The sequence below is a fragment of the Dermochelys coriacea genome, chromosome 25, assembly GCF_009764565.3.
Source record: "Dermochelys coriacea isolate rDerCor1 chromosome 25, rDerCor1.pri.v4, whole genome shotgun sequence".
Taxonomy (NCBI): Eukaryota; Metazoa; Chordata; order Testudines; family Dermochelyidae; genus Dermochelys; species Dermochelys coriacea.
In genome coordinates, this window is record NC_050092.1 from 4,143,440 (window position 1) to 4,170,216 (window position 26,777).

Sequence of the window (26,777 nt, forward strand, 5' to 3'; positions counted from 1 at the left end):
GACTGGCTTCTAACAGAGACTGCTTTGTTTTCAGTCCCATCACCACTCCAGGAGCCCATTCACTCCTGGAGCAAGGGGCAGGAGGCGGCCAGCTTTAGACCCACTGGGCCCTGGTGCACAGTGAGGTGGCTTTCCCCTGCAGCCAGCCTCCTGGGCACCCCACCCCAGTGGAGCGCGGACAGGAGCAGGTGGGCACTGCAGTGACATTGCAGCGGCATGAGCTTTGCAGCTGAAGTCCTGGGGCCTGCTGGGTTCCCGCCTGCTTTGGGAGAGCCCCGCTTCTCCCAACAGGTGCCACAAGGAGTCCAGAGGGGTTCTACAACAGCATTCATCTGGGAGAGAAAACTTCAGTGTTCAGCGTGTCTGGATTTCTCCAAGACAGACTTCCCAGATAGCTCCATTCTCACCCCAGCTCAGAAAGACCCTAACTTGGGCAAGTCTCATAGCCTCTCCTATACTCCAGTGGCCCCCCCGCCCACCTGTGCCCTGGGGACCTCCCCCCCACCCCTGGGCCCTCTTACCTTGCCTGCAAAGTGGTGGACAATGAAGGCATCTGTGGTCATTTTGGGCTTCTGGAAGTGGGGGCTGTGGTGAAGGTGCCTGTCATAGAGCTTCTGAGCCCAGCTCGCGTCACTGCCCTTGGGCATCTGGAAGGCAGAGAAGGCGAGTCAGACAGCAGGAGGCCTGAGGAACAGGACACACTCAATTGCCCCCATGTAGGGCAGCCAGCTGCAGCTAGGGATTTAGACTACTCGATTCCAAGGCCAGATGGGACCATTGCGATCTGGGCTGACCTCCTGTACGAGCCAGGCCAGAGAGCTATCCCCAAAATCATTCCTAGAGCCCATCTCAGAAACACGATCCCATCTTCATTTAATCATCAGCGATGGAGAATCCACCATGAGCCTTAGTAAATTGTCCCAACTGCTACTCTGGCTGTCAAAAACGTATGCCCTTCCTCCACTGAAAGGGCACTTTGTCTAACTTCAATTTCCATCCATTGGATTATGCAAGACCTTTCCCTGCTAGAGTGCAGAGCCCATTATTAAATACTTGTTCCCCACACAGCTTCAGACAGTCAAGTCACCCCTTAACTTTCTCTTTGTTAAGGTAACTAGATTGCACTCCTTGCGGCTCTCACCGTCAGGCAGATTTTCCTTTGAGCAGTTTCCTGACTTTTCTCCGAACCCCCTCCAATTTAGAAGCTGTAAGCTATTCCCCGCAGGGTTTTTGTTTGAGAACAGGTTGTCTCAGGCCTAGGACAAGAGACTGTCCCATTACACAGGCTGGAAGGAGAGCGCTGGACCCTCATGCACCCCCCTAAGCTGGCATCGCCCACAGATGTGCTGCTTGCCTCCCGGTGAAGCAGGAAGGATGCTCACCTTGCACTCCTCATTCAGCAGGTCCAGAATGCCCATCTTGGCCTCGATGAGGTCGATGCAAGGCTGGTTGTCGTAAAAGTCGATGAAGGTCCAGGGGATCTCCTCCTTCATGTATTCCTCCTGCTCCAGCTTAAAGACATGCTACGGGGGAGTGGTGGGAATGGGATCAGAGCTCTTCATAGAATATCAGGGACCTCAGGAGATCTAGTCCAACACCTGGCTCAAAGCAGGGCCAATCCCCAATTTTTGCCCCAGATCCCTAAATGGCCCCCTCAAGGATTGAGCTCGCAACCCTGGGTTTAGCAGGCCAATGCTCAAACCACTGAGCTATCTGCACAGGGTTGGGAGAGCAGTAGCCAGAGTTCGGTCTAGGTTTCAGTGGACCCTGCACTGTTGCCCAACTGTGCCAAGCCAGCAGGCCAGCCCTTCTGCCTGGGAAGCTGCACGGAGATGCAGACTACAAGGGCCCTTCTGGCCATGCCATACAGAGCTTAAGTGACCACAAGCTGCAGGGAGGGGAGAATCGTGCCCTCAGCTGCCTACTATGGTACTTTGCCTCCAGCAGCTTTGCACAACCCTGCCAGGACAGGACTGGAATTTGGGGAACTGTCGTAAGGGCCACTCAGGTGTTGAGTTGCCACAACAGCATTCTGCATGGGGGCGGGTCCCTACCTTCCCAGCAGGACCCTGCTCCATTTTCTCTGGTCATATCCCTTACTCTGCAGGGGGAGCACTCTGAGCCGAGAGCCCCCTGCAGGGTTGTTCAGAGGATTCTGTTCCACAATGGAATCAGGTGCCCAATTCCCCTGGGCTCCTTTGACATTTCCAGCCCTCCAGACTAACCAGCACCCAGCATGCTAGACAAGCACAGCCCAGAGACTGACCAACAGAGAACAGATTAGCAAATACCCCAGCTGCCCAAGACCCAGTAGTACTGACATCGGCTGAACCCCCAGCCCTGGGGCAAATGTGGCATTCACTCTCCAAACAAGCAGAAGCCTTGTGAGCCAAGGGAACGTCAGACAGGGACAAGATCAGTTTACACTTTTTTGGAGTACACTATTTAGTGGCTTCGTGTCTCTTAGCAGCTCTGTATCATTAATGAGTCAGCAGGGGTCAGATACTGTTTTGCAGGAAGTTCCCCTGATTTTTCAACTTTCTGTTCAGACGTAGAATGAAGATTTAAAGTTTTCAACAAAATGAAATTCTAAAAAAGCTGTTTTGATTTGTTCCAATTTTGACTATTAGCTTTTTTATTATGATTAAAGTCTTTGTATAAACGGAGTTGTGTTTCAAGAAAAAAAACGAGCCTGTTCCTAAAATGTCCAGTTGGGACACTGACCGATATGGTGTCAAAACTCACTCTTTGGGAAAAAACACATTTTTGTTGGAAGATTGAAACCAAAAAAGTTCCCAGCCAACTCCAGACATTAGGGGTTTGTGGGGAACACAGAGCTCCAGCGCTACCAGCAACTCCGGGTGTCAACGGCAGACTGTTCCTGGTGAATGTTTTAACAGCTGCCCTTGGGGTGGTCCCAGGGACTTCGAGCACGGTTACAGACATGGCCTAACTGGACTCTGCACTAAGGCACCAGGCCCGGAATTCAATATGCAGGTGTCAAACTCAGTTGAACTAGCAAGAAACTATCAGCTCTTAAGAGCCATTCAGGGTAGTCTTTCAAGGCTTCCCCAGCCAGCTCCCCTAGGGTGCTGAGGGGAAGGGGTGTTAGCAATTGCTACCACACCCACAGCATGCTGCCTGCTGCTCTTCTGAGAGCAGCCAGAGGACACCAGGCTTGGGACAGAGCAACAAGGGGAGAACAGGTTTCAGAGCAACAGCCGTGTTTTTCTTTTTGCAAATACAGACTAAGGAGTACTTGTGGCACCTTAGAGACTAACAAATTTATTAGAGCATAAGCTTTTGTGAGCTACAGCTCACGTGAGCTGTAGCTCACGAAAGCTTATGCTCTAATAAATTTGTTAGTCTCTAAGGTGCCACAAGGGGAGAACAGACATTCAGGTACCCAGTGACCTTCCCCAGCTAATTCAGTTGTTTGTTTTACCGTAGCACCCAGGAGCCCCAGTTGTAGACCCGGGCCCCGCTGCGCTAGGTGCTGTACAGATGCCAGACCCCCTGCAAGGGTACAGGAGCCCAGCAGGAGAGGGGGCAGCACTGACCAGGTTGAAGTGCTGCTGCAGCTTCTCGTTGGCATAGTTGATGCAGAACTGCTCAAAGCTGTTTACTGTGAACGTCTCGAACCTGGAGGAGAGACGGGGTGGGGGTGAGGATGACGACAGGGGAGCTGACAGGGTCTCTCCAAGGGTTTGTGCTTTTAAACAAGGAGAAAAAGTGGGGGAAATAAATCCAGCTTAGTTTAGTACTGGAGCAAAGAGGATCCCTGGGCCTTACACACTCCTCTCCATCCCATAAGCTTCTGCAATGCCCCAAGTTGCCCTGAACCCTTGTATCTTCCAGAGGGGGTGGCATATGATAGCATCTAGGCAGGAGCCCAGCAGGGCTGGCCAGGGAGCACTCACCAAGTGCACCAGCAAGAGCAGAAGATGGGGATGGGAAAAGGGACACTGCTATGGTCCACAGCTGATCAAGCGCAATGAGCGCAGACAACCAGAGCCCCTCTCTAGCTTGGCCCAGCCATATACCCTTTTCTTGGCCACAAGGGGCTGGAGTTGGATTTCCCAGACTGCCAGGTAGGCACCCGCACCCCACCATGGGGGAAAAAAAAAAGGAACAGAGGGGACCAGGAGAACTAAGACCTGCCAGCTCAGAAGACCCCGGAGGAGATTGTCCAGGGAACTGGCCAGGTGTGTGGAGAAAGGATCACTCAGGCAGTCCATGCTCTGAGGCCATATCACCTGGTTAGCGTGGGGCACCTACCAGCTCACTAGTACGGAGGTTTTACCAGGAAGGACCCCATGCAGGTTGGCTCCCCTCTCACCTGTGAGCAGGCACAAACCCCTCCTTCACATGGGGATGAGCTGAGGCTGGTCCAGCCTCCATGTGGGGCCTAAAGCGAGGAAGGCTGGACTCAATGCAGGCCTGGTCCTTACCCATAGATGTCCAGGATGCCGATGGAGGTGTGCTGCCTGCAGGACGCCCGCAGGGCTTTGTTGATCCTGCTCACGATCCACTTGAAGAGCTGCCCGTAGATGTGCTTGGCCAGGGCATCGCGAGAGTTCAGAGCCTGCTGCCTGGACATGGGCTTCACGTAGGTCTCGCTGGCCGTGACCAGCTTGCGGTAGCAGAGCCAGCGCGACACCTGGGACTTCTCCACACCCAGCAGCGTGCAGAAGAAGCCCAGTGCTTCGCCGTCTGGCTGCATGGAGACAGAACCCTCTCATTGGCTGCACCGCTGGGAGGCAGGGAGAGCTCCCCATGACACCCAGCTAGTACTGGGATAGCCTTTGGGGGGGCTTGGCACAGGACCCCACTCCAAGCCAACAGCCCAAAGTCCATACAGCTGCCTCTCACCAGCCTGGCCCCCTCTCCTCTAGCTTGGCTGAGGCAAGGGCCACCCTCGTCAGTTGGGCACTCTGCTACACCCAGGGCTGCGGGCTACTGGAGAGGGGACACCCACCGAGCGCTGCAGAGTGGAGGGAGCCAGCTTACCTCAGTGAAGCAGCTCTCCCCGTGCCGGTCCTTTGTGCGGAGCCGGATGTTGCCCAGGTGCAGGATAGAGGCCAGGATGCTGAACAGTTCCAGCTGGTTTGACTCATGGACCCCTGCAGAGCACACAGCACATTGTGCCGCACCAGACCAGGAGCCGGGCATCCCCATGGAGAGGGCCACTAGCCACTCTTCCTCCCGCATTGCCCCAGGACAGCTTCAGCTCAGACAAGGAGCAAGTTCCAGCCACTCCCATCAGCTGTGACATGGGGGCAGGTTGGGTGGAAGAAGCACAGAGCTCTGCGCATCCCTGCGACATCTAACTCTGGGCAGCTGCACAGACCCAGCAGTTCCTATTGTCCAGTGGGTCATTTGCCCTCCCATGCCATAGTCACACCCTGTCCTGGTGGCCATGGTAAGAGGGAAGCGTTCCCCAGCCTGCGATCATTGCCGTTTGCCAATAGTATGCTCTGTGGCATGCTATAGGGGCTAGGAAATGGGGGTGGAGTTCGAAGGAAGACTAGGGGCCGAACTACACTTCAGTTAGGTAGTCATAAGGTAGCTTATTTCGACCCAATTATGTCGGTGTCTACAGTCTTCCTCCCACCAACATAAGTGCCCTACTACACCAACAGAATAACTCCGCCTCCAGGCGCGAGGCTTATGTCGGTGTAGTAAGGGTGATGTGGCGTGTGTAGACACCCCGCCCCTTATGTTGGCTTTTGACTGTCTTGTCAATTTCATGGCCCCTGCCCAGCTGTCCCCCTTCCCCAGAATGCTGGGTAAGGAACCCCAGCAGCCCTGACCCCTGCCAGGAGCCAGTTTTTACAATGACATTGACAAGGCCCCCCCCTCTCCCAGAGAAGCCCCAGGTGATTTTCCCTCTGGCTCCCTGCAGGGAACTGGTGGGGGCAGCCTGCCAGGGCTCAGAACCATGGATGAGTCATTCCTTAACCACCCACTAGGGGGTTCCTTTGCCTTCCTCAAACATCAGGCCAACTGAGCCTGGTCTGGTGTGGTCCGGAGACCCCCATGCTCTTAGCAGCCACGATACAAAGCCGGTGGGGAATGTGGCACTGCATTCAAGCCAGCTGCAACCCCCAGCCACCACTCCCAGCCAGAGGTGGTACCAGAACAGGCAGGGACAGCTACCCAATAGCGAGAAGGCATTTCGTGTGCTCTCCAGGTCAGCAGCATCATCAGTCGCCTCGAGGTGCGAGCAGTGCCCCTGGTTGGTGTAATAGAAGGATTCAGCCCCACCTGCAGGGTTAGAGATGGACCAGCTCCCAGTTAGTTCCCTTCCACTGTGGAGGAGCAAGATCAGCAGAACAGCTGCACGCGAGCCCCACTGCCTCCATCTCCCCTCCCACAGCTTCCCTCAGCTACTGGGGTAGCGATGGCTCTGCTCCCAACCCAGACACACATCCCCATCCCTTCCCTGGTGGAGCATGGCCAGACATCAACTCGGAAAGTTGTATGGGAAGCAGCCACATTCTTGGTGCCAGGCAAGAGCCGAGAGCCCCTTGAAAACAGCTTCTTCAAGATGGGCAGAAGCTGAGCCCTAGTGCCGGTCTGGGGAGGGTTTTAGGAATTAGAGATTTGGATCACACACACAAGTTCAAACTTCTTTGCGAAAAGATAAGTGTCATCCCCCACCCCCAAAATAACCCACCACACTGATTTCCAGCTAAAATTGTCTGGTGGGCTGAAGGGGAGCCAGGCTCCAGAGGTTCCCACCACTCCTGAGCCATCTGCCCATGAGTCCCCAGACCTGTGGCAGTCTAATGGACTGTCCCAGAACTGGAGACCCTGGAAATCCTGGGGCCCCCAGTCGCCTACCAGGCAGCCTGCCAAGAAGCCAGGCAGACGAGTTGTCAGGAAGCCAGACTGGAAACCAGGCAAGATTGAAACCTGAGGAGCTTTGTCCCAGTTGAACCCCCTCCGCAGAAAGTTTTGATTTAGAACAGGCACATTCTCCATGGAATAACTGTTTGAGGAGCTTTGCTTATCCCTGTGAACCAAGCCGTGTGCAGTGTTTCTTCTCTATACACTGCCAAAAGCATTTACCTTTTCAGTTTGCCTGCCATGAATATTGTCCAACCAGCACCTGGTTCTCATGCTGCGGAACAGGTCAACAACAAGGGGACAGGTCCCTTTAGCCCCAGAGCCACACTGGTATCCTCACCTACCCTCTAGGTTCTCCCAATCCAACCCCACAGCCCTCATTTGAGGTGTCCTATATAGGCCCCACCCCAGCCTTGCTGCTTCCCAACTCTGCACCACCCAGAGAGCTGCTGCTGCTGCAGGGACAGTGCATGGGGACAGCTGACTGGGCTCTTGCCCGCACGCTGGTTCTCACCGAGGCCCAAGCCTTGGAACTCCGGCAGCGCGGCCGATGCGCACAGCTGATAGAAGATGTGGTAGTTCCTCTCGGCTTTTGCCTGCACGGAGACAAGCAGAACAGCTGGTTTGGGCCAGATTTTCCTGGATCCCTCCCCCTCTTGCTGCTACCTCATCCCTCTGGCTAAAGGAATGCCCAGGCCATATCAGATACTGCTATCCCCCTCCTCCACAGTAAAACCCATGCTAGAATGGGTATGTGGCTACCCCATGCTTGGCTGCTGGTTCACATGAGAATAAGGGCCTACTATAGCTACCAGCTAAGAGTCTCTCCCTGAGCTCAAGAAGAGCCTCCTGCTTTTGGAATTGAAGAGTCTGGGTTCAGACTCCCTCCCACTCAAGCAAGAGCTTGTGGAGCAGCACTGCAGCCTGGCTACATATCCATATCTTTCAGGTCTGCCTGGATCTCAGGGCATCTCAGCCATCTGCCCCCGGCTCCCGCCAGGAGGGGGAGGCGTAGAAGGTAACAGGGAAGCATTTCTCCAGCTTCCCATTGGAATTTCTGGTCACTGTTTCTGGAATAGACATTTTAATTAGTTTATTAGCAATATGGTGGATTTTCCCTTTAAAAAAATATGGAAAGCACATTTCAAAGAGGCTCATTTCCAAAAGTGAAAAGTTAAGTAGAAAAAGGGCACTTCCCTCCCACCCAGACAAAAATGTTTCCTCCTTGAAAAAGTCAGCCAGCCCTCCTGATAAGAGACAACTAGGTCTTGTTCTTGCAGATTTGCTCCCTGGAAGGAGGGTTAAGGTAGCAATTTTGACACAAAATGGGAGCCTTCTAGCTTAGACACCTGCCTCGGTTAGCCAACAGAGCTCCTCAGTTTAAGCAAAGGGTCTGTGGAACTTCCTTCCCCATGATTGTCTGACAGAGCCTGGATTTGAACTTTCAGTAAGCCAGCAAGGCTCAGCCACTTCCTCAGGCTTACCCACCAGTGAAAAGTTTGCTGAAGAGGGCATTCATTGGCATGTTTAACTCACACAAGCTCTGGATGAATTGGTTGTGAAAACCACACATCCAGGTCCTTTCAGTTGGCAGGTTTTGAATGATAGGGTCTTAGATTTCAGTAAATTCTCATGGAAAAGTTATTTCAGGCCTTCCCTTTTTCCAGATTTACCACAGAAAACAATTAATGATCCTGGGGGCTGTTTAGTTCTCCCCACCCCTACACACCACCCCCATTTTCTTTTCACAAGTGTTAAAGAAAAACAATAAAAAATTAAAAAAGACTCTCCATGTCCTTTGTTGTGTTGTGTGCAGGGGCAAGAGAGAGGGGGAGGAAATCGCAAGGTCTTCTGTTTCCTGTTGTCAAAGAGGCCCTTTTAACTCTCTCACGTTTTGGTTCAGGAAGTTTCCTGAAGCTCTAGTCAAGCTGTGGCTGCACAGATCGGGCACATCGGGGGGCGGGAGGGTATTGAGATGACAGATTAAGACTCCCATGTAGTCTTGCATCTCAGTCAGTAACAGTGGTCCCTGCTCAATTTTATATGAGCAAGTAAGGGCCCTTGGGCCGGGGAGAGTGTGTCCAATAGTCAGAGCATGTCATCTGGCTTCACCACCACCTGCCATCCATGCACCCCCCAGCCCTGGGCACGTCATTGTACCCCCAACCCCAAGCCAAGCTCAGTTGCACTGTAGGAGCTCTGCCCCCTTCCCCCCCCACCGAGCCTAAGGATTTGGATAGTATTTGGAGCTTGCATTGAAGCCCAAAGCAGTGATCAGGTGCGCTGGGATAAGTGTGTACAAGCTGCAGTCCCAACTCAGACAATAGGAGAATCCAGCAAGCAAGGGGAAGCGCCAGCCACCTTTACGTGGGTCTATAAAGGGGCTTTGCTTACCCTGCTCCAAGAGCCGGACCATCATCCACTCAGCGATATACTGGGCTGCAGTGCCCTAGCCAGCTGGTGTACACACACCCCTCCCCTGAACAGGGCCCACCTGAAAGGTGAGGCGGGATTTCTCCAGCAGGTAGGTTTTCATGGCAGCCCCGACAATGCGATACTCGTGGCTGAAGCAGATTTCCACATATTTCCCAAAGCGGCTGCTGTTGTCGTTCCTGGTGGTCTTGGCATTTCCAAAAGCCTGATTGGGAAAGGAAATGGTGCTTAGCCCTAGATCTCTGAGTGCCTAGCCAAGGAGCATCCTTACTTCCATCTTAGAGGTGGAGAAACTGAGGCAGGCTGGTGTGGGACTTCCCTGGGGTTACCCAGCAGGTCAGTGGCAGAGATGGGACCACAGCTTAAGTCTCCTGAGTTTTAGTCCAGTGCCCTGTCAACTAGGCCACAGTGCAGAGTGGGTCTATGCATACACCCCTGCCTCCACCCATGCTGAGAGAACTGGGATCGTTTAGCCTGCAAAAGAGAAGAAAGAGGGGGGGATTTGATAGCTGCTTTCAACTACCTGAAAGGGGGTTCCAAAGAGGATGGATCTAGACTGTTCTCAGTGGTAGCAGATGACAGAACAAGGAGCAATGGTTTCAAGTTGCAGTGGGGGAGGTTTAGGTTGGATATTAGGAAAAAAAATTTCACTAGGAGGGTGATGAAGCACTGGAATGAGTTACCTAGGGAGGTGGAGGAGTCTCCTTCCTTAGGAGTTTTTAAGGCCCGGCTTGACAGAGCCCTGGCTGGGATGATTTAGTTGGGGATTGGTCCTGCTTTGAGTGGGGGGTTGGACTAGATACCTCCTGAGGTCCCTTCCAACCCGATATTCTACACACGTGGCAGGTACAGGGCTGATCAGTCTGCAAGCCCTGAGCTCTCTCCCTTCCTAGCTGTGTTTGCAGTGAGAAGGCTGGCATGGGGCATGCCTTAGGGAGTGTTCCCCAAACAGTGGGTCCTGACCCTCCAGTGGTTGTGGGAAGGTTCTAAATGGGTCACGAACCTGGTGCAAAGGGGAGGGGGTGGGTCACAGTGGCAGCTCCTGTCCCACTGATCTGGGCCCAGCTCCCTGCTCCTGGGAGACTGGGTCACAGCATCACTCTTATGGCCCGGCCACCCAAGCTGTTAGGACAAGGGGCAGCTGGGCCAAACCTGCCACGATACTGCATCCCATATTGAGCTCGCCCAGATCCGCAGGACAGACTTGCTCTCCAACATGTGCATTTGCAAAGAGAAAATGCAGCTGGTGGGTCGCCTTCGTAACACATTCGGGAACTGCGGTTCTAGGACCTGGTGCCCTCGGGAGACCTCACTGCAGTAGCCTGGAGCCCAGGCAGCAAAAAATCCTGCTAAGAGTCGTGTAGAAATGGGACATCAGTGCTGAGACAGGCTGCACACTGAATGAGGCCAGGGCTACCTGCTTCCTAAGATCCAGACAGAGACAGCCAGCCTCCCTTGGAGGAGAGGGGCTGGGAGCACAGAGGTGAACTGTGCCCCGATCAAGGTGTGCACAGAGAGATGCGTCTGGTGGGATCAGAAGAGTCTTTGGGATGCTGAGTGGTCCTCAGACACCCTCGCCCAGCCCCACGAAGCATTGTCAAGTCACTGGATGCAGCCAGCAGGGCCCGCAGGGAAGAGCCCAACTGCCTTTGAAGCAGCCGGCAGAAACAGGGAAACAGGCACTTCCAGCTGCCTCCCTTGCAAGTGCCAACCTCATTCTGCCTTTGGGTGGATCAGGGCAGCTGGCAGGGCTGCCCCACTGGCTCCTACCCTGTGAGCTTAGCGGGCTTCTAGGCAGAGACCCCCTGCCCTGCAGATTTCCTCTTACTCTTATGCCACCCATTGCTGGGGGGGCCTCGTTCCCACCCCCGTTTGGCCTGCAGGGGAAGCCCTTCCATGCTGATGGATCTTGGGCCGGAGAGGTCTCCTGAGGTGCCATGAGTGGCCAATGCACCACAGCTCTGAGCTCTGCCTTCCTGATACAGGCACACGGATGGCCCTGCCTGCTAGCTACCGTGGGGAGAGCCGAGGGGATAGACGTGGGGAGGTTTGCTTCACCCTGCCCCTGCCCCCGTCCCCAACTCAGAGGGCCTCAGGGTGGGGAGGTCTCCAAACCTTCCTATCCCCTGGCTGTGGGAGCTGTCCACTTCCCTCACCTTGGGACCCAGAGCCCCAGCCCTACAGCTGCAGTCACTTCCCAAGGCAGGGGGTGGGATACCATGTCTCCTACACAGAGCAGAGGGGAGGGGAAGAACCCAGGCAGTCTGGGAACTGCAGCTCCAGACACGTTGCACCATAGGAGGGGAGCAGGGAGCTGCCTCCTCAGAGCAGGATTTCCTCCCTCCCCACCAGGCAGCTGACAGGCCCAAGTTCAGCAGCGTGGAGCCATGGCACAGCAAGGGAGAAGGAAGCAGGAAAATGAGGCATGCTAGGCCCCCCACCAGGCTGCTCTGCAGAGATCCCCTCTCTCAACCCCTTGAGGGGCAATATTGTGCCAAGGACAGCTGCACAGCAGCCTGTTTAGCAGGGACAGGAGGCAAATCTAGCTCCAGGTCAAGCCTGGCCACCCTGCATCCCTAGGGCACCTCTGCCCTCGAGACACCTCTGTGGCAGGGGAGCAGCCAGCCCTCCAGCAGAATCCACCTCCGCTGCTTCCCGAGGGCATTCCTGCAGCCCCAAGGGACCTGGGCAGCCAAGAAAACCATGAGCAGGAGAGGGGGCCCTCGATATCCTAGTCTCAACTATTAACAGGAGTCCCCACCCCCACCCCAGCAGCCCCTTAGGAAGCTCTCAGCCATTTGGAGAGCTGACAGATTCCTCCCCCCGTCAGACAGCGGTTCTTCCCTCCGCTCTGGCACACCCAGGAGAGGCTAGCAGCACCTACCTCCATGATCGGGCTCGAGGCCAGCACCTTCTCCTCCATGCTGGAGTCACCCAGGGATCCCCCGACCATGGCAAAGTACCGCATGGCATATTTGGCTGACGCTGTCTTGCCAGCACCCGACTCGCCGCTGATGATCAGCGACTGGTTTTTGTTATTCCTGTGGGAAGCAACGAGAGCCCATCACTATGGGAGATGGGGGCTCAGCAAGGGCAGAGACTCAGCAGGAAGTTGCCCTCTTTAGTGATGGCTGAACCACCAGACGATAAGGGGCACTGCTGGGAAAGTCACCCACAAACATGGAGGTTTCTCCCGGCCCCGAGTTTGCTCTGGATGTCCCATGGGATCTCCCAGGTGTGGCTGGGCCAGGAGTGCCCTAAGAGCACCATCTGACCTCTCAGTTGAGTTAGGACAGGAAAGTAGAGTCAGGGTGGACAGGGGATAAAGGCTGATATGGGCTGTTTAAGTGCAGGCTCAGGCTAGGTCTGAACCTGCCTGAGCACTCTGGGGCCACGGAGAAGCCTGGTGCACCAGGGAAACTCAGCCAGTTTGACTCACCCATCTAATGGGGAGGGAGAGATGGATTCTGGTTCCCCTGCTGGGGAGGCTTGGCACTGCAATCCCATATGGGGGCTGAGAAGGGGCCAACCCCCAGCATTTCCCTACTCCCCTCTAAGGAGAAGCATTGAACGGCTTTTCTTGGACGGGGGAGTTTTCAGACAGACCCTTCCTCGCGGGGTTGGGTTTTAAGTGACGCTCAGGAGCGCTCCAGCAAATGGCAGGAGCCAGCCCCACACATCCTGCCACCACTCTCCTGCTTAGCAGAGACAAATGCAGATTCACCATGGAGCTCACCCTTCCCACCTGTTTCCACCGCCCTGGCTCGGAGCCAGCCCCAGGGAGCACTGGGTTTTATTTTAAAAGACAGCTGTTCCTGGCTCAAGCAGCTTCCCCCACCATGATGCCTCAAGAGGGGCTTTGTTCCCATCCCTCTCCCCAAATAGCTGGAGGAGAGCAAGTATCTGCCCTGCATACAGCCATTAGCAAGTGCCAGCCTCACCTGGCCATTCCCCACAGCCAGGCCGAGCATGGAACTTGGCACAGTCTGGGGGAAGCAAGCAGTGGGGCATGCACAGAGAGCGCTGCTTACACATGGACACTCCTCCAGGAGCTGCTGAGGAGCCAGGGGTCCCTCTGATGCAGTTAATAGGCTGGGCTGGCAGGGGCGGTTCTAGGGAGTTTATTTGGTCTCACCTCAACATGGTGAGTCAGCTGCTTGGTTGCTTCACCCCCAGTTCTCTGGGGCCCCATGCAGAGGTGACCCCATGTGGACCTGGGTTCAGTACACACCACTGTCCTGATACCAACACTGAGGTTGTGCCTTGGCCTTTCCCACATCAGGCCGCCAGGTCCACTGATCAGAGATGAAACTCTGGAGTCTGCAGCTGCTTGTCTTAGGGGGTGTCTACACAGGAGCAGGAGGTGAGGTTCCCACATACCCACACTAGCTCGGATTGTCTTGGGTACTAAAAGTAACAACGCAATGGCGCAATGGGTTAGCCACCCCCTCCCCACGAACACAATCTCAGCTGAAGCCCCAGGCGTTGTGACAAAGGTCCTCCTCTGCCTTGGTGGGTCCCACGCTTATTGGCGGATTTGCTCGCCTCAGAGGTTCACGGCAGCCCTCAGTTTGGCCACTTTTGCTAGTGGCTCAAATCTGCCGTTCACTCAGCTATCCTCATCACTGGCCAGCCTGGGGAAAGGAAGAAGAACAATCCCCGCAGTCTCTGCTGATCCACATACTGGATCGGGGAACAGGCCAGAGACCTTCCCCTCTGGTGGAACCCACAGTCCAGGTCAACTCCTCCGCGGTATCAAGTAGGGAGTTGGGAGGGATGGAGGAAACTGGGCCCACCCTCTACTCTGGCTTCCAGCCCAGGGTCCTGGGGGTTACAGCTGTCTACAGTGGCTCCTGGAACAGCTGCGTGACAGCTACAACTCCCTGGGCTACTTCCCCATGGCCTCCTCCCAACACCTTTATTCTCACCACAGGACCTTCCTCCTGGTGTCTGATAATGTTTATACTCCTCAGTCCTCCAGCAGTCCATGTTCTCACTCTCAACTTCTTGCTCCCAGCTCCTCTCACACACCACAAACTGAAGTGAGCTCCTTTTTAAACCCAGGTGCCCTGATTAGCCTGCCTTAATTGATTCTGGCAGCATCTTGATAGGCTGATTAGAACACCTGCAGCCAGTCTGCCTTAATTGTTTCCAGAAAGTTCCAGATTGTTCTGGAACCTTGCCTGTTACCTTACCCAGGGAAAGGGACCTACTTAACCTGGGGCGAATATATCTGCCTTCTAGCACTCTACTGTAGCCATCTGGCCTGACCCTATCACATAACATGCATGGGGCAGCCACGGCTACCCACTATATTTAGTAGGCTGGCTTAGTCAGAGCTAGCCTGGATACATCTCTCCTGCAGGAAGTGACACCTATGCTGGAGATGTCCCTTGAAAGCAGACACTCCTGCGCCTCACTCTAGAACAGGGTAGCATGAACTAGCTTCAACCCCCCCACAGCCTGAGCTTCACGTACGTCAGCGCACATGGAAGCCATCAGAGCTTGCCGAGCCATTTAAGGGTCCTCAAACCACATGTCATGTACCCATCCCCAGACTGATCAGCTCCACATGCTTCAAGGGAAGAGACAGAAAGCCAAGGAACCAGTTTGTTTCGCAGCAATTTCTTTAGACTTTTGCATCCACACATATGGTCCATTCCAGAGGACTTTAACAGAGCCACAGCCCCTGCTACAGACTGGCCCAAACAGAACAGGTCTCCCGCTATTAAATTCTGGAGAGAGAAATTTTTAGGGACCCCCCCACTGGTTCCATTCTATTCAGGTCTATGGGATTTCTCTTGAGGGAATTGCTCTGCTGCTCAGTCTTACCCCAGCTGAGCCACGTGCTGGGCCTTTTCTGAGGCACTTAGGCTAGGATTTTCAGAAAGGCAGATGCTCGGCTTCAACTGCCCTTCAGCCTCCGAGAACCCAGCCACATCTCTTCACCATGCTCTGAGCTGCTCAAACGGGCCACCACAAGCTCCTCCCATTGGCCAGGGTTGGGCAATGCCGGCCAGTCCCCACAGCATCGTTCCAGGGTGCCATCCTGCCAAGTTCCAGGCCCTTGGACTCAGTTTTGCCTCCTCCCCGCCATCTTTCCAGCTTCTCAACACTTCTCCCCAAACCCAGTTTCGCATCATATTTTGAGCTGCTCAGAGCAACTGAACAAGGAAACAGATTCCCTGGGTTCCCCCCGCACCTCCAGCCAGGATTCCTGATCTTTAAGGTTACTTGTGATCTGTAATGGGGTGGCACCCACCTCTTGCAAGCGCCCCCTGGTGGAGCATGTGCACGCCTGCAGTTTTTATCCGCTCACGGTACCCCCTGTTGGCCGCTACATTTGTCAGGAGGGTCTTTGGCAACTCAGCCCTCTGGCTGAGTCACGCTCTGTCCATGGATTAAACAAACCCTTTCTGGGGGACACTTGGGACTGTGTAGCCATGTCCTGCAGCCCTCCCTGGGCTCAGTCTTTAACCAGCAGGGCCCATCACGGTACTGCTTGGTCCAGCTAGGTTGCAAGGCTCCTAATCTGGAGCTGAGCAGCACCCCAAGGGCTTCTTCCCTGAGGACTCCTTGTCCCCACTTGAGTCCTCAGTGACTCCAGCCTTCCTGCTGAGTCACCCCTCTTGGGCTCAGTTTGCTGACCATAGCTCCCCACTGAGTCAGCCCCACCCCTTCCCTGGGGTGCCACAGTTCTAATTCCCTTCCTTGGGGCATAGCCACTTCCCCTGGTCCCACCCACTGCTCTGGGCTCCAAACCAGGGACCCTTCAAGCCCTGCGCTGCGTCCCTTTACTAATCGCTGCTCAACATTTCCCTGGGCCACTTCCCCGCAGCCCCTCTTAGCTGAGTCCCATCAGCCAGCCAGGAGCCATTCTCAGGCTCCCTTTGTCCCTGTTTAGCAGACTCATGTGCCCAGCCGCTGCAGCCAGCCAGGAGCACCTCAGCCTCCCCCAGTCCCTGCCCTCAGACAACTCATGCTGGCCTGCAGCTCCTTTTATACGAGCCTACTGGGCCTGGATTGGCTATATACCACGTGGCCTCTCTAGGCAACTTGGAGGACCCTCTCCACTGCCCTTTTCCGGTGCAGGGGATGGCAGGACCTTGGCCTCCAGCAGCGGGCCTACTGCACCCCATCACAAGATCCCAACACCCAACATAACTTAAGTCCCCTTTGTAGCTAATCAGCAACAATAGCCCATCCCTGGGGCGATACAGCTCGGAAGGACCTGGAGTCCAGAGAATCGGGGGGTTCTTCTGCACCAATCACTCCAGCGGGACAAGGAGCCAGTGTGGGATGTGTACGTCACAACATCCCGGGTGCGGCCTGCCGCAGCTCTGCTCACCTGGCCATCTGCTTGTATGCGTCCTCGGCCACGGCGAAGATGTGGGGGTCCATATCACCCATGTTCTGGCCGCTGTAGGCATAGATAACCGGCTCCTCGTAGATGGGCAGCTGTTTGTAAGGGTTGATGGCGACGAGGATGATACCTGGGGGCAGGAGGGAGGACATTCAAACCCAGCCAGGAGCAAAGGGGTGGGGCAGGAGACATTGTGAGGGGGATTCCCTCAGCCCAGCACCTCAGATGAAGCTGGGGGGGCAGGGAAGGGGCATTTGAGCCAGCAGTGAAGTGAGCCATGGCAGTTATTTGATGTGCATGGCCATCTCGCTAACGCGAGTCAATACCATCCCCCTCCTGCTGCCATTTTACAACGGGCAGGGCTAGGAGACAGAGGAGGCCGCTCACCCCAGGAAGAGGGGGAGGCTCATTTGTGGAGGGCCAGAAAGCAGTGACCACGTTGGTCTCAGGTCAGCTGGAAAGCCAGGCAGGGAACCCAGGTGTCCAACTCCCGTCTCCCCTCCTCCAGCCACTGGACCCTGCCCCTTAGGGAGTGTGGCAGGTTACCAAGCTCAAGGCCTCCCCGCACAGAGAAGAGTCCCAGGAGAACCTGCTCTAGCCCAGTGACCAGGCACTCACCGCAGTAGGTGTAGATAGTGTTGGTCTCCAGGAAGCGAGTCCTGAGCGTGTGTAGCACAGCCGGCTCGTGGAGGTAGCTCAGGGCCACCAGGTCGTTCTCTCCCGACAGGTAGTCGGGGTTGCGCAGGAAGGGCAGCTGGGGGCACTGGGGGTCGAGGGGGTAGGTAGATTCCTGTCGTGGAGAAGGAGGCCAAGGGAGAAGAGCTGAGCTTGCTGGAGCCAGCACCCTCAGCCTTGGAACAAGGTTAGTCACCGCCCAGCCCGGAAGGCACTTGGAGACTTCCTATGGAGCCAGGCTGTGTCACTCCCATGCAGCAGCAGCTGCTCTCCCCAGCCCAGACCAGCAGTCCCCCCCAATCCCCTGCCACTTGTCCTCTAAGCCACAGCCACCACACCAGGCAGCGCTGCGCAGGGTGGGTGGGAAGCCAACCCTTTGTCCTGCAGAAGGGACTGAGGCTCCTCATGATGGAGAGGAGCCAGTTCACCCTGCCGGGAAGAACTCCCTCCAATGCACCCGGTGAGGGGTTAGTGCAGCAAAGCTGGCATTTGCCTGTTCAAGGCCGTCTGCTAGGACTGTCGGGGAGGCTGGACAGATGAGCAGGCTGGGCTGCTGCCCTGCGTACCAGTGTGCGGGAGGAATAGGTGCAAAGAAGCCCAAGTTAGTCATGACTAGGGCCCTACCAAATTCACAGCCATGAAAAAAAATGCATCGCTGACCATGAAATCTGGTCTTGTGTGCTTTTACCCAATACTATACATATGTCACGGAGAAGACCAGTGTTTCTCAGATTGGGGGTCCTGACCCAAAAGGGAGTTGCAGTGGGATCGCAAGGTTATTTTGGGGGGGGGGGAGGGCTTGTGGTATTGCCACGCTTACTTCTGTGCTGCTTTCAGAGCTGGGTGGCTGGAGAGCAGCAGCTGTTTGCCGGGTGCCCAGCTCTGAAGGCAGCACCATCGCTAGCAGCCATGCAGATGCAAGGGTAGCAATACTGCAGCCCCCCTGCCAAAAAACCCTTCTTTTCGGGTCAGGACCCCTACAACTACAGCATCCTGAAATTTCAGATTTAAATAGCTGCAATCATGAAATTTACTATTTTTAAAATCCTAAGACTGTGAAATTGACCATGAATTTGGTAGGGCCCCAGCCACAGAGCCATCAGCATCTGCTTCATCCAAGTTATGCTTTGAGGCACTTGCTACAGCTCAGATGCCAGAAGCCTCTGAGCAGCCTCCAAGCCATTGGCGGTGACCCTGTGGCAGCGAAGCCAGGCAGAGTCATGGCTTGTCCTGGGCATGGCCAGGCCATCCAGCCAGGCTTGCGATTCTGTCACGGAAGCGGTGACTTTGAATCAAGTTGGTGACACCTTGGAAATGGTGGCAAACATGTTTGATGAGGCCCTGCAAGCGGAGAGGGCTTTGCAACCTGGCACATGGGGTCGCAATGCCACCAACTTTTGGCCGGGCCACCCCTCCGCAGTTGGAGGCGGACGGGCGGACAGGCCAAATCTGAGTGGCACCGTAGTGCAAGCCCAGGCACTAGGTTGCAATGCCCAGAGCCAGGCCCAGCCCCACAGCACAGGAGCTGCTGCAGTAGGATGAACTTGCTCTCCAAACCCACCCTCAGCGTCCGCACTATACTCATGTACACTGATGTAGTGAGACCACCACCAGGCAGAGACCTTCCTGCAACTCCCCTGCACTAATGCCCTGAAGTGCACTGGCACATTAGGCATTGCCAGCAAGGGACAGGGGGCCAGAGCAGCACGTGTGCTTGGCAGAGGGGAACATGCTTGCTGGGGGTGGGTTGGAGGACAGATGCCAGTTCCATGAGGAGACCAGGCACTCCCCATCCTGTCTGAAGCTGCTGGAGCACCAGCCCCCCAGTTGCAGCAGGATGTGGAGCACCAGGCAGCCCTAGGAGAGCCATCTGCTGCCAAGCTCTGCCGGAGCCATTCCCAACCCAAGGAAAGTGCCTTTGCCAGCCAGTGCCCAGAGCAACTGGGCAGGCAACTGACCCTCCGTGGGACAGAGCTCCACCCCTGACTGCAGCAGCCCTGGTTGTTTCTGTTTACCCAAACTAAGACCCAGTCAGTGCCCACTCATCTGCATTGCACTTGCCTGCGGTATTGATCTTGGACTGCTCCCACCCCAGGGAGCTACAGCAACTTAGAACACAGTCTTCCCTCCTCCTCCCCCGTGCACTGGAGTTAGGGGAAGGCTGGGGTGCCACCTCCTAGGCCCTGCAAGGGCAGAAGGCTCCCTGCCTTACCAAGCCATCTTCCAGTCGGAGATGGAGGAAGCTGTCTCCTTCCTCATAGCCCCTGGTTAGTTCTGCAGATTTCCACACTTCCAGGCAGTCAGGGATCCACACGCGGGTGCCCTACAGGAAAAGCCAGGGAGCGGAAGCACAGAAATGAGACAAGCAGCTGCCATCAGACACAAGGGAAGAACAGGGCTTCTTCTGCTGAGCCCCTCCCCCAGTGGCTGTGCCGGTGCAGACCCCCCCTCACCCCTCCAGGCTGAAGGAGGTGGCATGGGAGAGTGAGTAGAGGGGTGCCAAGGTATGGAGAGGTGACCTCTTCACCCAGCTACAGGTCACTTGGGATCCCAGCTGTGCTCTCCACTGGCCATCTCTAGGGTCAGAAGGTGGCACAGGGAGAATTTGGCAGTGCAGGGGATGGGATGGTAGCAGTCACCTGAGGACGAGAACTGGCCAGTGGGAGAAGCGCTTACCTGGCAGGCTGAGGCTGGGACATTCAGCCTCTTCCATTGGTTTTGTCCTTAGGGCTCTGGCAGCTGAAACTTTGGTGGTTCACAGTTTCATTCCATGCTGTTAATGCCCCCTCAGAGCTCACTTCAGCTACCAATGATGCATGGATAAGAGCCCAGCTTTGCACCCTTCCCATGCCTGGCTGGCCAAGGCTGCAGGAGGGTCGGCCCAGCCGGCTGTGACCAGATGATCCATCTGGCATGAGCCAAGGGGCTGCACTTTCTGCATCCACTCAAGTGGGGGAAGCCACCTGCTCCTTGACTGGCTCTTGGGGCAAATCTCTTACAACACTGGGGAACAGCAAGGACCAGCTCTCAGGCTGCAACCCATGAAGAAACCCTCTCTCCAGCTGCCAGTTTGCATACAAAAGCCATTCCCAGCATCTGCAGGGAACCAAGTCAGTCACTGCAGACAGGTCTTTCCCCACACACCCAGCCCTATGGAAAGGGGGGGCCCCCATTGGCTGCACCAGGGCATGTCCAGACGGATGCAGGGGCCTAGCAAAACAGGCTGTTACTCCACTCCTTGCAGGGAGTCACTTGGACTAAGGCAGGGGGTGTGCTGACCCCAGAGCAGCCCACAGAGCAGGAACACGAAATGCCTTTGAGACCCAGAAGAGGCAAAGCCATTTTGAAGCAGAGCACAAAGGAGGAGCAGAGCCTGGGCGGCTGCTCTCTACTCCAACCGCAGCAGCATCCCACGGTACAGGAGCCTGAGCACATGCAGTGGCCAATGTACAACTGCAATGCAGACTCCTGGATTCTGTCCTGCCAAGGGGAGTCACCTGTGGAGATGTATATGTGGGACTGAAGGGCCATGGGAAGTGCTGTGGAGTGGCTAAAGTCAGAGATTGTGCCAAGGGCACAGGACAGACAGGCCTCTGGGTTCTCTTAAAATCAGAGCTCAGATCTGGGGCCTGACTTGGCCCTGAAATTCTCAAGCACCAACATCTGAGCAGCCGCCTTCCCAGCAGAGAGTCTGCCAAAGCAGCTGCGACTTAACCTCTCCCCCACTAGACTACAACACCCCCAAGGCAGCATTTGACGGTGACTGGTGGGCACCCAATTGGGTGGTTTGAGAGGAGAAAAGTTCTAGTGCGTTTGTTTTTCAGTTTCACTGACCTCCACTGCCCCAGCCTCAAAGAGTTGTGTGTGCTTACAAGCTTGTTTCTCACACCAAAAGAAGTTGGTCCAATAAAAGATATTCCCTCCCCCACCTTGTCTCTCAAATACCTGGGACCAACATGGCTACAATACTGCATTCAGAGGCATGTGTCAGGCCCCCCAAATTGTGAGCTCTTAATAGATATGGGCTTTTTATTTGCCTTTTGGTCACATTTTCAGTCTTGTCTGCAACCATAAGGGCTAGAAACTCACTTTAAAAAGAAAAGTGGAGATTCTCCTCTGTTCCCAGGATTCCAGGAACTGGGGCTTTAAGAGGAGGTCAAATATTGCAAGGCTTGCAATAAAGCAACAAGAAGCCACACTTGTTTCTGGGTTAGGTAGCTTAGCTCCCCTGCGTGACAAGGGTCACCCCTGCATTTGCCTCCTTGATTTCTGCAGCTTTTCCAGTTTTATTGGATTGCCTGCTGAGCAGACTTCTTTACAGCACACTCACCTGATTTTCTTACCCAAGGTTTCAGGCAAACCTCACTTGATATCTAGATAGAGTGTTCACTAAGGCACGTTAAGCGGCAACAATGCCAGTCCTAGATTTGGCAACAGCTTTTTGTCAGAGCAATGCTCCAGGTTCAGTTAGCAAGAGATGCTAAGGTTGGAGGACCACAAGAAAAGGGGATACCTGCTAGAATTCCAGCCCTGCCTTAGGTCCTGAGCACACCTGTGCCAGCATTTGCTTGGGGGGTCCCCTCAAACTTGGGTGACATGTTATAAACAAAAATTCCCATCTGAACCATTAAAATAGCCCATAAGTTTTGTTTCAGCTGGTATTACCCCAGGGGAGCCCCTGATACATAGAAGAGACCAATTAGTATTAAGCAGGTCATTATAAGAGATTCATCTATACGTTATCAATTTATTACTCTAATTTCTCATAGCATCATCTTTCATTCACCCTTCAGCCGTAAGCTCTTACTCCTTGTAAGGGAATTGCATGCAGGCTTTCAGCGAGGTCCAGGAAAGACTGTTTAGTTCTTGCCATTTTCTAATACAGAAAGATCAACAGGTTGGATGGGGGGGAGGTGTTACCCGGGGGTTGTTTCAACCCAAAGCTCTTGGTAACCTTTACTCTGTGCGAGGTGGTGTCAGGAAATAAAATCAGGGGAGACACTGCCATCCGACCAATAGATAGCTGGCATAAACAGGGCAACACAAGAGTGCTTTCACTGAAAGCTAAAAACCTTACTTAGTCTCAAGCACTTACCCACATCTGCAACAGGTTAGTAAAACACCTCCAACCCTCGATAATTACTGAAGCAGAGTGTGGCTCTTGAGTGGCACAGCAGCAGCCCATCTGCCAGTGGGGAACACAAGATTCATCCAGAGGGAGAGTCCAGTCCCGAAACGTCCCAATACCTCAAGCTTTTCCCCCTTATTTATACATTAGTAATAGAATGACATGTCCCTTAAAGAAAAAACTTGTCAAGTGACCAGTGAAACTGCTTAAGCAAGAGGTTCCTAATTATTGATTAACCAGGTGTGGGTTTTTCCCCCAGAGTTTGCAGCCTTGAAACCCCAATAGACATTCCTGGGGCACATCCTGCTCTTCTAAAATGCATGCATCAGCAACTTCAACACAATTCTTATCAGGAAGGACACAGGGTCAAGCTGCTCTTTCTGTGGCACTCAAAACCCCCTCCCCTCCTGCCTTGGTCAAGCTGAGTTTGCTACATGGCCACATTATGGCCTGCTGACTTATCTGCTTTTAAGCAATAAGCCATAGTGGTTTCAGGCACTTTACTGGTTTGCTGACATCTCCCCATGCAGGGGTGGTGGGGGGGAAGAGCCCTCTGGAAAAGAAGGGCATGATTCCTGTGATATGAAGCCACAAGCTCAAAGAAAGCAGTTAGAAGCTTCCAAGAAAGAAGAATCTGTCATGGACTTTTTTAGGCTAGAAACCTGGGAAGAGTCAGACTGGACCAGATCATTTGTCTAGTATCCAGTTTCGGATCGTGGCCAGCACCAGAAGTTGCACCTTCCTCTGGAATAAACCCCAGCATTAAGCAGGTGAGAGCCGGCACCCTCCAAATTAGATCTCCTAATCCCTTCTATTTAGAGATTCTCTTAAAATCCTTTCCAAGAGTTGTTGGCACCCACTGTGGCCATTTTTGAAAGCCATCTCATGTCCAGTCCTGTCATGGCAGATAATCAGCTGAACACCAGGTCCCAGTGCAATACTGTGGCCAAAAGGGCTAGCGGGATCCTTGGATGCATAAACAGGGAAATCTCAAGTGGACGGGTATCTGGTGCAACAGCTGCTGGAGTCCTGTGTCCAGTCCTGGTGCCCACAATTCAAGGATATTGATAATTTGGAGAAGGTTCATGAGAATGATTAAAGGATTAGAAAACCTGCCGTGGAGTGAATGAGTGCCTTCAATCTATCTACTTAGCTTAACAAAGAGAAGGTTCAGGGGTGACTCAATCAATCTGCAAGTACCCACATGGAGAGACTGGATAGTGGGCTCTTCCATCTCGCAGAGAAACGACCACTGCTATCCAGCAGCTGGATGCTGAAGCTGGACAGATGGGAAATAAGGCTCAAGTTTTGAACAGTGAGGATAATTAACCCTTGAATCAAGGGTTGGGAGGGTTCCCCCATCACCGGAAGTTCCAAAAATCCCGACTGCTCTAAAGAGATCAGCTCTCGTTCAGAGGAATTAGTTCAGGAAGTTCTGTGGCTTGTGTTATGCCGGAGGTCAGACAACGGTGCCTCATGGCTCCTCCATACAGCAGCTACTTCACGGACGCCACAGGAAATGTGATGCAAGAGCAAAAGCTGATCACTGAGCTCACTGGAGGACAAGGTCTTAGAGTGTGTCACTTCCCAAACACCTTTTCACCACTCAGCCAGCTGGCTCAACAAGGCAGGGCATGAAGCCCCTCGCTGCCAGGAAAAATGGGCTCAGAGGCAGTCCCCGAGGGTCTCTGTGATCCACCCTGTCACACCAAGACCTGATGCAGTGCCCCATTTGAAGAGCGAATACATCTGCATTTCTATAGCAGAGAGCTTTCTGTGGAAGGAGTCCCAGCGCAGCATTTTACAGAAGGGGAACTGCAGGCTGAGGACCTGATGTATGGGGGCATACGGAGTACAGGGCAGTGATGAATGGATACACACAGTGCAGACTAATGGCAAATCAGGCCCAGAGAAGTCAGTGGAAGAGCAGAAATTCCAATCATCCCCTGCTCTAGTCACTAGAGCCCACTTCTTTATTCTGCACAAAAAAATTGCTACTAAGTAAGTTTCTCCTTCGATATTAGAAACTAGTGTGGCTATATTACTTGCCATCCAGAAATTCTACAAAACTGACATCTACCCGCACAGATTAACACCTCATAAGAGAGGCCAGAGGTCTTTTGCAGTCTAAGGAAAGCTTCTTTCCCAATACATAGGGCCCAGCTTTCAGGGACAGGCTCTGGGAGGAGTTTTAGCTCCATGCAGAAGCCCCACAATTCTGTAAGTTATTCAGTCTATTTTAGATTTGCAAGGCCAGTAATATATCATGCTCCCAGCTGGCTCCTGCCTGCCTGCTGCTAGAAATAGGGGCTGCAAGTTTCACAGATTTGCAAAATCAGCAAAATATATAGCTTGGCTCAGAGCAAGTGTTTCTGCAGCATGCAAGACACCTGTGTTAATAAAATGTTAACAAAATAAACAGTGAATAGTTAAATCAAGACAACTTTAAAAAAACAAACCTGTTCTAACTACTACAGAGACGCATGGCATTATATCCAAAAACCCTATGCTGAAAATATTTAGGTTGCAAAGGTAACCATTTCAAAGTTGGGAAGTGCCAGAGTTTTGGCTATCTATGCAACCTAACTCAGCCCCAACTAGAGCTAATGGAGTAACTGGTAGCAGTAGTAGGCTCTCTTCTATATGGACCAGCCACTACAGGGAGATGGCAACAGTTTACCACTGGCTTTCACAGCTGTTTGAAAAAGCTTCTGGATTAATTCCTGGTTGTATTGGGGGGGGGGGGGAATGTGCTCTGGTAGTTCAACCCCTGCTACCCCTGCCCTCAGCTTGTCCCATCCCTGGCTCCTGTTCCCAACCCCACCCCGCCCTTCTGACTCCCTGCCACTGGGTCCTGCAGCCCACTTCCCTGCTCTGCATTTCAACCAGGCTGTTTGAAGAGTGCCTAGAGCAGAGGAGAGACTTTCCCAGCTCTTGGTTCTAGTGACTGGAACCCCCGAGTTTGTCTACACTGCAGTTAAAAGCCTGCAGCTGGCCCATGCCAGCTGACTCAGGCTTGCAAGCCTTGGGCTGCGGGGCTGTTTCACTGCAGTGTAGACTTCTGAGCTTGGGCTACAGCCCAAGCTCTGGGACCCTCCCACTGCACAGGGTCTGAGCTCAGGCACCAGCCTGAGCCTGGAAGTCCAAGTGAGCTGGCACAGGGCAGCTGTGGGTTCAATTGCAGTGTAGATGTACCTCTGGTGCCAGGAGGAGCAACTGCAGGGAGAGTCCTGCTCATCCCCAAACTGGAACGTGATCAGGGCAATCTGAGCTGCCAATCTCTAAAAGAGCAAGCACGAACAAACTAAGTTCTCAGAGGTTTATAGTTCTGCCAATTTGAGCACTTCATGGAGGCAGCAAAAGGTCTCTGACACCACGGTGACCCCCCAACTCATGCCAAATTTCAAGCCCCATGCTGCAAAGCAGCTGTACCAGAACTTTGCAATGAGATTGTGTAAGTAAGTATATAAATTAATAAACAAAAACAAATAGACAAGGGCAAGGAGTAGTTTTCCCTAAACCTGTTCCTGAAAACAGCAGAACCATTTTGGCCAAAGCCTTTTAATCCCATTTCAAACACAAGCAGGTCAAAGTGCACTAGGGGATTTTTAGCACACAGCAGCAAGGTCCATATGGCCATTTAGTGCACGGCCCACTGGAGAGCTGTAGCTTCACAACCCAGCTTGAAGTCTAGATAAGCCCATAAGCGTTGTGGTCCTGGGGCAGGTTTGAGATGCAGAGCACCCACTGCTCAGATAGCCTTCAAGTGGAGTTGCGCATGTGTAACCCATGCCTGCTTGGTGTGGTACTCTGTCCCCCTCTCACAGCACCTAGATCTAGAGATAGAGTCTGCTACAGCCTTAGCCAAGAGCCTGTAGTTTTTAGCTCATGCAGTACAGGCTCATACATGAAGCTTCAAGGTTCAATCCCATCCACTGACAGCTGAGGTCTGGCAAAGTTACGCATGTTCAACAAAACTGAACATCACAAGAAGTCCCTTGATCTAGCATGCAGCATTTCCCTACTTCACCTCAGCACTGCACCACCGATCCCCCTGCCCCAATACAGTAGAGAGCAGCCAGGGTGGGGGGCTGTGCTTTAGACAGTGCTAAAATGAGGACATGCTCTAAGATGCAGGAGTGAATATGCCAATTTTAAACCATCATTGCTCAAGAGACTGACTCTGTTGTAGACTATAGCAGCTCAAGCTGGGTACAATTGTTATACAAAGTCAGAGCTCCATGGGTTTTGCCTGTTTCATGTAGCAGTTACCCGCCCTAGTCCAAACTTAAAAAAACCCCATGATTATTTTTAAAAATCAAAACC

General features: G+C 53.8%; 1 protein-coding gene across 6 annotated transcripts in view; it reads right to left on the minus strand.

The window, feature by feature from the left end:
* The window catches only part of LOC119848421 (unconventional myosin-Vb-like), a 74,069-nt gene that overhangs the window by 39,396 nt on the left and 7,896 nt on the right, over positions 1 to 26,777 (minus strand). For all 6 annotated transcript variants that reach the window (XM_043502659.1, XM_043502658.1, XM_043502655.1 and 3 more), the window contains exons 2-13: positions 19,536 to 19,646; positions 17,267 to 17,438; positions 16,634 to 16,778; positions 12,170 to 12,326; positions 9,347 to 9,490; positions 7,367 to 7,448; positions 6,160 to 6,267; positions 5,011 to 5,123; positions 4,452 to 4,717; positions 3,561 to 3,642; positions 1,383 to 1,523; positions 522 to 647 (exon numbers count right to left, since the gene is read on the minus strand). In XM_043502659.1, the coding sequence (XP_043358594.1) occupies positions 522 to 647; positions 1,383 to 1,523; positions 3,561 to 3,642; positions 4,452 to 4,717; positions 5,011 to 5,123; positions 6,160 to 6,267; positions 7,367 to 7,448; positions 9,347 to 9,490; positions 12,170 to 12,326; positions 16,634 to 16,778; positions 17,267 to 17,438; positions 19,536 to 19,646 (1,647 nt within the window). The remainder of the gene's footprint in view (positions 1 to 521; positions 648 to 1,382; positions 1,524 to 3,560; positions 3,643 to 4,451; positions 4,718 to 5,010; positions 5,124 to 6,159; positions 6,268 to 7,366; positions 7,449 to 9,346; positions 9,491 to 12,169; positions 12,327 to 16,633; positions 16,779 to 17,266; positions 17,439 to 19,535; positions 19,647 to 26,777) is intronic.